Source organism: Stylophora pistillata, chromosome 5 (assembly GCF_964205215.1).
Source record: "Stylophora pistillata chromosome 5, jaStyPist1.2, whole genome shotgun sequence".
In the NCBI taxonomy this organism is placed as follows: Eukaryota; Metazoa; Cnidaria; class Anthozoa; order Scleractinia; family Pocilloporidae; genus Stylophora; species Stylophora pistillata.
In genome coordinates this window covers 7,165,424-7,178,264 of record NC_142523.1, presented here as the reverse complement: position 1 = coordinate 7,178,264, position 12,841 = coordinate 7,165,424, and the positions used below count along the sequence as shown (strand labels likewise).

Genomic DNA, 12,841 nt, shown 5'->3' with positions numbered 1-12,841 from the left:
ATACCTTCACTTGAATGGATGGTGAAAGCGGGGCATTCGTAATGAGGAATTCATTTCCTGTCAGATTGAAAAAATGCCAGTTTCCTGTACTACTGTTACGATAAGATATCAGTTGTTTCACACTACATGACCCATATTTTGAGTTGGGTTTAATAAAATGGTATGTAGCTCCTTTTTCAGGATCAACAACTTCTACCACCACATCTTGCCAGAAAAGACATTTTTCCTCTACTGTGGAAAAAGTAAAACAAAGCCATGAATATATAGTTAATATATTGAATGACAATTAAATATATAAATAATTATTCATATTTATAAATTTACACAGGTGAGTGGAATTTTATTTGTGCAGTTTGGAAGATGTAGTAGCCAAGATGGTGGGTACACAGACATCCAGGTTGAGAGGAGCAGCTTCAAGAATTTGCTGAGTCAATGTGGATGGTTCATGAGACTCTCGCTGTGCCCAGGACTACAGATGGGTACTGGAAAGCTTGGGAAGCTTGACTGCAATCAACTTACATCCCACCAATCAGAGGGAGTTAAATAAGACTCTTAATCACTTCATGCCATAGAAATCTTGGTATAAGCTCTTGGTGAATGAGCCACTTGGCTCAAGTGCAGAAGTAAACTACATATCAGCTTTTTTTAAAGTGAAAGAACATATTTTCCTGCGTAGTCTGTTTAAAAAATGCCCCGTTACGGATTATGTGGCCACAGGGTCGTTACACGAGAATTCATTCCGATCCAGCTTACTGTTTGCCTTTTGGTTACGATGAATATATGAAGTTCATATATTTTGAACTGCGGTTATAGATACGTATGATGCACGATCCTCGCAGTAGAGAGCGCTATTTATGCAATAGCGAAAATCAGACCTGAAAACAATCAATTGAGCTATTTAAGCAATAGCTCAATTGCTAGAGCGCTGCACTAGTATCGCAGAGGTCAGTGACTCGAATCCCGTACAGGTCTGATTTTTTTCAGGTCTGATTTTCGCTATTGCATAAATAGCGCTCTCTACTCGAGGATCGTGCATCATATGATTGCCTTTTGTTTTCTTTCTAAAGACAACGTTATGACTCTTAGATATATAAAAGTTGTCTCCTCTAGTTACAAAAATTGCAGCATATTTTGAAATATACCGTTGAAGAAGACCTCTGCAGGTTTTCATAATTTTAGAGCCAGCGTCCAGCTAATTAAGGACAACTTTTGTGTGGGTTGATTTAGGCCTAACTTTTTATGTGAATGGAGCAAAGTTCAACATCTCAAAAATATCGCTACCCCTGCAGCTCTTAATTTGATAAAACTATATTGGAACACGTAACAGCAAATGCTGTACAGTAGATTATTAGCAAGCACGCTAAATTCCTCTTTACTTACTATTCACGAAATCATTGTCAGACTTGCATCGTCCTTCATTTCGTAGAAAAATTGAATTTGATGATGTACATTTGCAAATCCCTGGTGACACGTCAGTCGCTCCATACGTTTGACAATTATTTCCGCAAACTTTCTCGAATTGGTCTCCCCCGTTATTTCGAGTCAACGTAGAACTAACGACTTGAGTCCGACCTTTGACGATGAAATAACACACAGTGAAAAGGACTGTAAGTAAATCAACATTCTGAGGCATGCTTTTTGTGTCTATGAACAAGGAAAATGCCCGCTTTGGTCGTCTTTCAGAGCTATTAGTTCATCCTTCCAGAAATAATTACACAACGTTATTTGATAGCGTCATCATGTGACCTTCAAATGAAAATAATACCGAGTAAATATTTAGCACTTTTCGCGTTTACCTCAACAATGGAAAAAGATAAAAGAAATACGCATTATTTATAGGGTTAAGACATGTGTTCTAAATTTTACACTCATATTCTCAGTCTCTGAGAACGACTAAAATATTTGCGTCAGGGAACGGGATGGTACAGAAGCCCGCTTGACCTCTTGTTTATTTCTTACTTACCCGAGGCGGGCACATAATATTCAATTTTCATGGTAAAATTTCGGAGAAAAACAGGATGTTTTTGCTTATCCGCGAGTCGATCCTTAGAATCAATCAAGGATTTGCGTAGATGACCTTTGCATTTCATCTCCATTAAATGAATTTTTCAGCTTTGAAGGCTGGAATCTCAGTTTCATAGTCAAATTGCGAAGAAAAACAGCCGGATGTTTTTGCTTATCCGCGAGCTGACCATTAGAATCCAGTGGCGGATCCAGGCGGAGGGTCCAGGGAGTTCAGACCCCCCTAACAGACCTGACGCTTACAACTTTGAAATTGAAATTCTTACATCGACAGGATCGTATATCACTTTTTAACTGGCTGATCTTTTTAATGAATCCAAGTAAACGCTACGCGACCAAGGAATTAAAACGTGCAACCACAACTGGTGGTGTGGGGGAGAAGTAATTTGCCTCAAAAGAGTCCAACAGTCCTTTCTGAACCAAAGTTTGGACCCACCCAATCAAAAATTATTGGATCCGCCCCTGGAATCAATCAGGGATTTGCCTAGTTGACCTTTACATTCCATTTCCATTTAAGAGAATTTTTCAGCTTTGAGCACTGGAATCTCAAAGGTAGTTCGTGTTGCTCTGATCACGTTCGTACTAAAGAATGGATGATGCTCGGGAATAATACCTTCTTGAGGCCCATTCAGCGGTAGTAAAAAGTTATTTTGGAAATGTATAGCTACAATCTCCCTCTTTTACAAGTAACTTAAGAAAATGTCTACAAAAGGGGCAAATGTAACCACGAGGAAGTACCAGGAAGGGAAGGCTAACCCTCACCTACTTCCTTCTCAGTGGAAAGTTCAAATGGAGACAAATCGAGGAAGCATAACTTCCATGCGATTCTTTAAAAAGGGACGTCTCCATTGCAGAACATCACAGCTACGTCTAGCCAATTCCGACGACAAGGCTAATTCTGACGTTTCAATTTCTATCTTCCGCAGGAATCAACTGCCGAAATCCCTAACGGATTTCTAACTGTGACATACGTCAAAATTCGAAGGAAAAGAAAACACAACGGCTTAAATGGCATGGCCAAGACTGTCTGAGTCCAAGAGGGTCTGAAATGTTCCCCAAGATTTCGTCACTTGGATGGCCGCACATTAACCCAGATTAAACTATAAAACGAAACTAGTCTTTATTCATCCACCATGACAAACGGAAAGCATGGCCCATACAAATATCCATGATCCTTTGCAATGTCTTAGAACTTCCGCTAGGACAACTTCCGGTAGAATAATATCAAAACATTACACCCTCACTTCTCTGGTCAAGCCCTATGCTATTCCGAAGTCTCTTTAAAGCGGCAATAAAAACTAAATAGGAACGTAGATGAATAATAAAAATGAAAATTCACAAGGATTGACGACAACAATCTTAGGGAATTCAAAGTTAACTTTTCAAAATGCACAAAGTGGGAAAATCTTCATTGAAAGTTGATATTCCAATTTGGATAAGGGCGCTCAAACATGAAGAAATTACAACCTTTAAATGATAGAACTAGTTATTTAATAAAATAATCTTCAATCCAATATGATTTTAGTACTTGAATTTACATCTTATTTTCAAACATGTTTACAATGCAAGACACGTAATCTTAAAATAAACCTTTTTCTTCAAATATGTGTTCTCTCACTGATTGATAAGAAATGTTCATGCGAATTCCAGAATCAAGAGATTTCAAAGAGTATATTGTCGTTGAAATTCTATGCGTTCATGAATTGTGATTACCGGACGGATTGTGATCCATTTAGTTTGTGGTAAATGAATTGTACACGCATTTCGATTGGTTCTTGCTCTACCTGAGCACAAACGCATCGATGACGTCACCATTAGCAACATTGATCGACATTTATCTTGCACGTGCAATCAAATATACCCTTTCCCAATTTTTCAGATGAATGGCCAATTTTTCTCCCGTTTTAAAGTGGCCTGTAAAGGAGAGATGGAGAAACATTACACTCAGGGTTAAACAACTAAGTTAATTGCATCACCCTGCCCCAGAGTTTGACTCCGAGACTGGGTTAACGCCTTAAAACCTGTAAATTCGATTCCTGAAAACCGGTTGCGACCTATTTTAAGCCAGAAGTTTTCCTCAATATGTACATTATTGGTGAAAGTTTGACGTCAGTGCAGTGATTTGTTAAGAGATTCTATTTGAGACTTGGGAACCAGTCCTTATTTATTGCCTGGAAAGGGGAGCGGGGTCGCAGGATTTTTGGCGGAAGGGGGTGAATACATGGTTTTCAGTGGGGAGGGAGGGGGATATACAGAGTGTAAAGGAGGAACTAGATAGAATTAACTGCCAATTAAGTGCCACTAGGGAGGGAGGGGATCAATGGACTATGACAGTCTTATGGGGTGGGAGGGGGATAAGGTAAGTTTCATCGTGAAACAGCCAAATTCCAGCACCCCCCTCCCTACTCAGGCAATAAATAATGACCGGTCCCTCACGATTGAGCATGTTTAGTGCGTTCTCCCGGTTCAATTTGAATCTGGTCGTTCAAGGACCTCGTACGCAGGTGGCTCAAATGCAAGGTTGACGTTGCCATAAGGATGCTGATTAGGGCCCTCAAGGACGTCGTACATGGGTGCATTGGCGTATTCAAAGTTGGGCCCCTCCGGGACATTACATAGTGGTGTTGAATAGCATTCTCCTCCATTTAAACTATTACTAGAGGCCTCGTTTGCCGATATCTTTTCAAGTTCGTCTAAATCTGCATAGTCAGCATACTCTGGTGATTCTTCCAAGTCCGCAGGGGGTCGACCTGTGGTGTAGGGTGGTTGATACTCAGGTTGGCTAGGCAAGATTTTCCCTGGGGTTTCGCCAGGGTTGAGAAGAGAGAGATATTCAGGTATTTCATCTTGACACTGAAACAAAAATGTAAGGAATGAAATCATCAGAGGCGTTTCAAAACTTTCTATTGAAAACATCAAATATTTAAAGTGCAAATCTTCGTGAAAATTATTTCGTTTGAAAGACTTAATGTTGCAGCTGAGGATGTCCCTCATTGATGCATCACTTCCGAGGAAAGGCTGTCATGGATACGCGTTCTTTAACTAAGACCTAATTTCAAGCAAGTTTCAAAAGTAATCCTGGAGCCAGTTTCTCGAAAGTCCCGGTAACTTAAAAGGCCCGTAAAGCGGTTCTGTTTTCATTCAAGATGGGGATTTCAAAAGTTTTGAAAATAGTGAAATAAAACTATTAGTTAAAGAAACAAAATGGACTGGCTTGAGTGCCAGAACCTGCTTTTCTATCCTATAACTTTTGACTTTAAAACGTGGCTACGGGCCCGCTAAGTTATTGGGACTTTCGAGAAACGGGCCCCACAACTGGACTGCTTTTGCATTGTTTCGCTCTGAGATTTGCTCAGCAGACTCATGCAGCCCTCTCAACCAATCAGATGCAGAACTTGGCCACCTGCGTTTTCCCGCGCTTTGGGTACACCGGAGTTCTCATTGGCTCTTTACGAATTTTTCTTTCTTTTGATTGGTCGCTGGGTGACTTTTATTTTGATTGAACGGCACTCGATTGAAATACGCTCTAGCATAACGGATCAAATATAAATAGGGTACTCTTAATTACCTTATGTACCCCGTTCCTTATTAAAGGTTGATAGATCAATCCATCGGGATTTAAACTCTGGTAAGTGTTTAGAGTGGGATCCGATGTGTAACTTGCGGCCCCAACGTTCGCTTCAACTAAGCTCTGATAAGCAGGTGTATCTTGATTTGGTTTTCCACTGTAATGAGGTGTAACGTGAGCAGAGTCATAAAAATTTTCCTTGGCAGGAGGAACATTTCTAGTGGACGTATTAAGTGACTTTTTAGTGGCGTTGTTCAGCGGGATCTTTTGGCTGTCCTTCGCTCCGTTGTTCTTTATTAGCAAATCTTCATAATTCTCGTAGGAAGGATTGCCTATAAATATAGAAAACAATAATTTCCAATAATTTCTTCTTAAAAAAACTGAGTTTGAGGTCTTACATACCCAGATTCCAACTTACGCTTGCCCCGACACTGATCTACTGTTAGTTTAATCAGATTAGTTTGGTTAGTTATATAGGTAACCCGTCTTATACTACCTATGGCTATTTGAAGGTCAGCCAATGTAATGATGATAATCTGGAATCGTAAATGAAAAGTGTTTTCACACTTCCCGCCATCATTTGGGCTCATCACACCCTGTCCCCCCCCCCCACAGAGATTGTCACGTGGCATGCCCAAACGACAGCTCGGCTGACTAAAACTTCCTCATTCAGTTTCAGAAATCGATCAAGGAAAGCCCCTGGGGAAGAGGGTAAGTCTGAGTTATGATCAACTTACCTACAAGACTGACGGAAGACTTGCGAACCATAGCTTCTGGTTCTATGTAGACTGCGTCATCGCAGATGGGATTCTTAAAAAGGCCAGTCATAGGGAATTGGTTCTACAATATAAAGCACAGAACAGCTCAGTGGGTGAAAATTCTCTAGGTAATTACTTTAAAAAAAAAAAAAAATAGGGTTAGTTTTCCATCTGATTTTTAAAAAAGTGATGCGAGTCTTATGGATTACATAGCGAAGCTAAATAATGTATTTATCGTGGGTTATGTAACCCTTTCTTTGGCGGGAGTTAAATGGTACGCTGTCACAATTGCTTCATTAGCGGTAGGTTATATATATTTTAGTTATTGTCATTTATACTCATTCGCGTCTTACGACCGTCCTTAGGCCCTCTAAATCAAATACTCAGTGACTAGGGGTTATCACTTTCTCTTAGATGTAGTTTTTGCATGCTGCTATATGAAAGGTTTCGCATGTTTACGGAATCATTGTTATACGAACATAGTTTAGATTGTTTTGTAAGGTGTTTTTTCTTTTCTTGCTGTATTTTTTAAATTTCCGAGTTTTCATTGTTTGTTGTTTAATTCCTAACTGTTTTGTCGATAAAGGCATTTAATAAAGAGGGTCAAACAAGGCTTGTGTTGACACACCCCAATTGTGGTTGCTCATTGCATGATTAACGTTTTGTATTCGTTTGAGCAGGGTAGCGAATTAGAATATAAAGCGCATGCCACACCGGATTATTTCCGACAACCAACAGAATATTGCTCTAGGTATCAACAATTTCCGCTGCAACTTCCTTTCAATCAATGAGAAGCCAATCGCACTTTTCCGTGCTTCAAGTTGATTGCGTGTTATTCCTTCGAGTTCTCATTGGCTGCTTGAGATAAATTTGTTTTTTCTGGTAAGCAACTGTTGTTACTTTCAATTGGCTTTATACGTTCAACCACGCTCAATCAAAACGCAGAGCAGGTGATCAACCGATAGAAAAGCCATTCAGTGGGCAAAGCAAAACTGAATGTAAGGTTCGATCCTCGTAAATAAAAAACAAAGACAGTGCATTGCAAGTTTAATCCTTTCATTTTCCAGAAGAAGTTCTAGCTAATTTTCTCAAAGTTTTACTTACTTTAACCAGCAAAATAGTATTTCAAAATGTATCAACAATTGTGATTTACTGGCATAACACTACTTTCTCTCACCTAATCAATGAATAAAATAACAGCAGCCAAAAAGCAGAATTACTGAAGTCAGCCTGTAAAAGCTAAAGCGCTAAGGTTACCACTTACCTGTGAACCAGTTGTAGGGTTTGTAATAACTAACAAATAAACAAATAAAACAAACTTGCATGAAAATAAAATAACCCAGAAATACAAAAATCAAAGAACAAACAGGAAAGCCTTTCAGCCACAGTAAAGTGAACAGAATGTTTATCTTGTAGCTCACACGGTACTGGAAAAGACGACTCTCTGCTAACTGGAAGAACAAGTAAACCTTTTACATAAAGATATTCAACGATGACATATTGCTTCACTTCACTGAGAACTTTGCTTATAACTACTATCTCACTCATGCTAACCTTTAACTCCCATGGGGTGACCAAGATAGAATTTCTCCTTACAGTATCAATACAACATCAAGCAGACAAGTGACGAGAATATCGATTGAGAGATAATTAGTCAGGGTCCGAAATTAACTTTTATTAGGCAGGCACAAACTGGCGACTGGATTTTTTTTTCAGTTGCCATAGGGAAAAACGTGGTCGCCAAAAAGTGACAATAAAATTTTTCCTTTGCAGCGAAACACAAGCTACACATCGATTTGGCTGAAAATCAAAGTTATTGTTTGTATAATTATCGTGGCATGAAATAGTTAATCGCCTGCTGGCGACCAGTTGTGAAATTCTGGTTGCAAGTGCAAAGTTTTTAGTCACATTGGCGACCAGGAAAGCGCAATTTTGGACCCTTTTAGTTGATCCAATACTAAATTCTCCAAAGTAATATAATAAGAATGGTATGGCAGACAGTAAGAAGAATTCCTATTGAGATCTCAGGAGTGAAAGGGTGTAACTCAAGGATACATAATAACTCTACCTGTTGTTCCGGCACCATAACTGGCAGCATTCCTAAAAAGTGAGAGAAAATTTTTCTATCACAGTTCAGGTTTCTCCCCTTTCACACCCTACACTCTGAATATAATCTGGTTTACTCAACCTTTTTTTTAATATTCCATTTAATCAACTAACAAGTGAGAGAAAAATTTTCAATCGCAGTTGAGGTTTCTCTCCTAAATTGACATTCTACACTCTGAATATCATCTGGTTTACTCCACATTTTCTCTAATATTCCATTTAATCAACCCAGCTGAAGATTTCCAACAACCTAGAGATTTGGCTAGAGACCCTTAGTGCCAATTCTTTAAACAAATTCAAGCTTTTTGTTGTGTGAATGGTGTCAAGAGTGCTGAAAGCTAACAGTGGATGGACATTTTAATTGAATTAAATCAATCCTCTTATGGAGAGAGAGCCTGAGGATTACTAATTGCATAAAACCCATGGCCTTGTGCAAATAACCCACCCTTTGATTCAAAACCACCTTGCACAGTAAAAATAGATAGTTTAAACAATTAAAAGCACTGCATAATTATAGCTTTCATTTGAATGGTTAGTCACTGAGGTTTCATATATATTAAAGACTTAAAAGCCACCTTATTCGGCATACTAAACAGTAACACATCAAACAACTGATCAGTAGCTTCCATTTAAATGGCCTCACATAGGGAAAGCTTTTGCCAGACTTGAAAGTGTCAAACACAAAATACATTCAAAGCCACCACTAACGAATGACAGTTACCTGCGCTTCCTCCGCTGACTGATTATGACCCAAGTGCACAGCAGCCCAACAGCGACACAGATCAAAGCTACCACTCCTACCACTACAAAAACCATCAAGTCCTCCAGCTTGTCTTGTTTTTGAGCACTAAACTTACTTTCATTATTTTCTGGCTCTTTACTTTCTAAACTATGGTGAGTTGGTTCCACAGTTGCAAAATCTCCTGCAGTTGATTCTGTTGGCAACGTTTCAGAAGGATGACCTGTAATAACTTGGCTTTCTGTTGTGGAAGCCTTCTGTGTTTTTGCTAATGTGCCTCTTGTACTTCCTGTTGTTGTTGGCTTAGAGGAAGGGGCCTGGAAACAAATTCAGAGTGGTGGAATACATATATCTTATTAACCAAGCGTGAGGGCCGTACTGGGAGAATATTGGCCCGAGGTCTTGACAGTACAGACCGAGCTGTGCTCGGTCCGTACAAAAAAGACCGAGGACCGATATTCTTCCAGTATGCTTCCAGCAAGCTTGGTTAATAAGAGATTTATTATACGACTGAAGTTCAAAGGGTCACTCAAGTGCGGTATCATTCGGGACCATTCGGGACAATGCCCGATCCAATACTGAGAGAATATTGACTGGCAATAGAGCATTTTGATTGGTTGATTTTAGTTATTGGCCCTCTGACTGCCCGAGTCGTGTAATAAATTGATTGTTATCTACAGTCAGTCTGGTTTTACCTGGAAAATAATAAATTTAATGCTAACTCTTCAAAGTACAGGAATGAAATTGAAAAATTACAAGACAAGAAAAGAAGTCAACAAAACCAGATTTATGTGTCAATTATCCAAGTAGTAAACCCTGGCAGCCAAAAGGGCCTAACTTAAGTGAAAAGCACAAGCACTTGGCTAATTTCCATATCTCACTTTGATGTCGACACTAAAACAAAAACTAATGGTTTAACATCACAAAAAAAATGATAACAGGGAAATGTTGTAATCAATTTAATCCCTAAGCCGCAATCAATTTAATCCCTAAATTAAGCTAATAAGGTGTGTAAGTGGCACAACCACAAAGAGGCTCTTAGACAAAAGAAGTAAGTATATAGTTTATTCACATACTTTAGTTTCAGGGTAGGTTTCAGCATTTGCAGATGTAACTGTCCTTTGTGTTGTGTGTTCCACATGATTTGTAGTTGATTTCACAGTCACAACTGAACTAAAGCGTGTTGTCTTTTTTGTTGCTTTTGTTGTTGTTGTTACTTTTGTTGTTGTTGCTGCTGTTGTTGCTGCTGCTGTTGTTGTTGCCGCTGCTGCTGTTATAGCTGTTGTTGTTGTTGTTGTTGTTCCTGCTGTTGTTGTTGTTGTTGTTGTTGCTGCTGCTGCTTTTGTTGTTGTTGCTGCTGCTGTTATTTTTGTTGCTGCTGTTGTTACTGTGGGAGCCTTCTTGGTGGTTTTTTTTGTTGGATGCTTTACTGTGGTTGACTGTGCATTAGTAACTGGTGGTATTTGAGTTAAAGGGTCTGGAATGGTCACTACATGTAACAGAGAAAAAAAAGAGTACTTTCAGAGGCACCAGTCACTTACAAAAGAGTGCAAGCTCTTTTCAGGTTGTGGAACCATTTCAAGTCTGTGAAAGCAAATGGATTGAACTGGTAGCTGGAAAGGTAATTTCAATTTAACTAGTTACATAAATTTCTTTTTCTTTTCCCTTCAGTTGAGCCAGTGTCATTGTTAGCTAGTTGGAGGAAGGAACTAAATTATCCTTCCTCAGAGCTCAGTCACTCACACTGCAACTACTGGGATAAAAGTTTTTCTGAAATTATTTTTTTATAGTCAAAGGTGTGAAATATTTTGTAGAGAAACCTGTCTTTTAAAATAACCAAAGATGTTTGGGGAGTCTCTAACTACACATCCTTTTAATCGCTTTCCTTTACCTTTCCTTTAGGTAATTGTAAAAAATCACTTCCTTCCTTTAGATCACTTTAAATTTATTTTGCTTTGAATGTACCCAAATAAAATGTGTCCATCAAGGTCATAGTAGAACACTTTTTTGTAAGGAGAAAAAAATTACTAGTCAGATGTGAATTCCAGGAGACTGTTAGAGTGGTAACTTGTACTGGAATAGCATTCCATCTAAGGGGTGGGGGGAGGGGGTGGGTTAGGGGAGTTTTGAGGGGAAGGGGGAGCTACCAATGCTTTTACTTACACTGCATTATTATCGATACCCATATAAACTAAAGTAAGAGGAGGACCTCTTGAAGGGAACAATCCTATTTAAATGGAAACATGAAAACTTAGTACCTGACAATGATCCACTTGTTTTGAAAAGAACACAGTAGTTTTGTGCTTTTGGTCCTTTCCCACAGTCAACATTCACTCTTGTGATGTAACCGAAATAAGCAGAATTCAGACGTCCGTTCCACTGTGACAAACAGAAAGACATAGAGCTCATTGAACTGCAATTCAAATGTATGAATTCCTTTTTTGAATGCTTTGTACTGTATTGCATTGGATTTTTTTTTTTGGTGCTGTGCTGCTCTAAAGCTTTTCAGAGGTAAATGCAGGAAGAAAAAAATTATCATTAAGTTTGTTCAAGGGTACCTACCGATAATGCTGCATAGGGCCAGCTTGAAAGGCTGCTTATACTATATGTATCAGCATCTTTCTTGGCAAGTGGTTTCCATTTTGTGTCTAAGTATTGCACTGACTTCACTTTGCATTTGTTTGATGGGTTTGGGATTCCCTTGAAACCAGATGCTGAGGGATCCAGAACAACCAATGGATGGTTCACGTCTTCTGATGCAAACAACTTTGAACAGCCTTTTTAAGAGAAAAGAACTGGATAATCACAACAGTGCACCTAATTTTGCAAGGGCTTAAAATGCAAGGAGACAGGGGAATATATTTAATGAAATAAGATGTGATTATCTTAGTCTTTAAACTGGAAGATTTTAACCTGGTTAAATCGTACAGTATGTACAAACTATGTTAGTGGTGTAAAATCTTCCAGTTTATAGACAGCAATAATTGCATAATTTTCCGTTATTTAATATGCCAGGGGGGAAGAAGAGGAGAAGGAATCTTTTGCATGACTCACAATTAATCAACATTTCTGTCACACTCCACATCAAGCAAGCCTCTCACAGTTAACTGATATGACAGAATCACTTACGCTTATTTTCTATTTAAATCATGTTCATTCTGTTTATTTTATTTTATGGAATTTTAGCGATTTGTCAGTAATGTTAGTAATCTGTTAATTGTGTTAGTAATGTGTTAACTGTATTAGTAATGTGTTAATTGCATTATTCATTTAACTTCCGATTTCCCTTATGTAATTCCTGTTTAACTGCCCATTTCCCTTATGTAATTCCTGTTTAATTAACCGCTCCTAGCCCAAATTTGTTTTTAAGTTATTTTTACCTTTTCCTGTATTTTACTATAAGTTACAACCGTTTGCTCGGTGAGTTCAGTTGATTTGTTGCCTTCCTGAGAGTGCCCTTAAAGCGGATTCTAAGCTATACTAGCTTTTGGTATGTTTCAGTATTTTATGTTTGTTTGAGCCCTAAGCTTAGCATGTAGTTGTTTCCATTTGTATTTTTGTAGTGATTTTCGGGTTAGAATTTGCTTAGTTTCGCCACATACTCTTTTTATCTTACTACTGTATCTTATTTATTTACTCTGACCTTTG

General features: G+C 38.6%; 2 protein-coding genes across 3 annotated transcripts in view; both read right to left on the bottom strand.

Moving 5' to 3' along the window:
• Nucleotides 1–1,715, bottom strand: part of LOC111324999 (uncharacterized) — a 29,082-nt gene extending 27,367 nt beyond the window's left edge. The window contains exons 1-2 of the mRNA XM_022928684.2: nucleotides 1,381–1,715; nucleotides 5–231 (exon numbers count right to left, since the gene is read on the bottom strand). Of these exons, the coding sequence (XP_022784419.2) occupies nucleotides 5–231; nucleotides 1,381–1,633 (480 nt within the window). The 5' untranslated portion in view covers nucleotides 1,634–1,715. The remainder of the gene's footprint in view (nucleotides 1–4; nucleotides 232–1,380) is intronic.
• Nucleotides 1,716–3,117: 1,402 nt separating this feature from the next.
• Nucleotides 3,118–12,841, bottom strand: part of LOC111325020 (uncharacterized) — a 16,133-nt gene continuing 6,409 nt past the window's right edge. Inside the window, exons 1-10 of one of the 2 annotated variants that reach the window (XM_088762322.1) lie at nucleotides 12,248–12,426; nucleotides 11,756–11,970; nucleotides 11,452–11,572; nucleotides 10,270–10,682; nucleotides 9,176–9,510; nucleotides 8,417–8,448; nucleotides 7,613–7,641; nucleotides 6,328–6,430; nucleotides 5,591–5,922; nucleotides 3,118–4,875 (exon numbers count right to left, since the gene is read on the bottom strand). In XM_088762322.1, coding sequence (XP_088618448.1) covers nucleotides 4,489–4,875; nucleotides 5,591–5,922; nucleotides 6,328–6,430; nucleotides 7,613–7,641; nucleotides 8,417–8,448; nucleotides 9,176–9,510; nucleotides 10,270–10,682; nucleotides 11,452–11,572; nucleotides 11,756–11,970; nucleotides 12,248–12,278 — 1,998 coding nt within the window. In that variant the 5' untranslated portion in view covers nucleotides 12,279–12,426 and the 3' untranslated portion in view covers nucleotides 3,118–4,488. Of the gene's footprint in view, nucleotides 4,876–5,590; nucleotides 5,923–6,327; nucleotides 6,431–7,612; nucleotides 7,642–8,416; nucleotides 8,449–9,175; nucleotides 9,511–10,269; nucleotides 10,683–11,451; nucleotides 11,573–11,755; nucleotides 11,971–12,247; nucleotides 12,427–12,841 lie in introns of those variants that run through there. The other variant, XM_088762321.1, reaches the window with a different exon arrangement.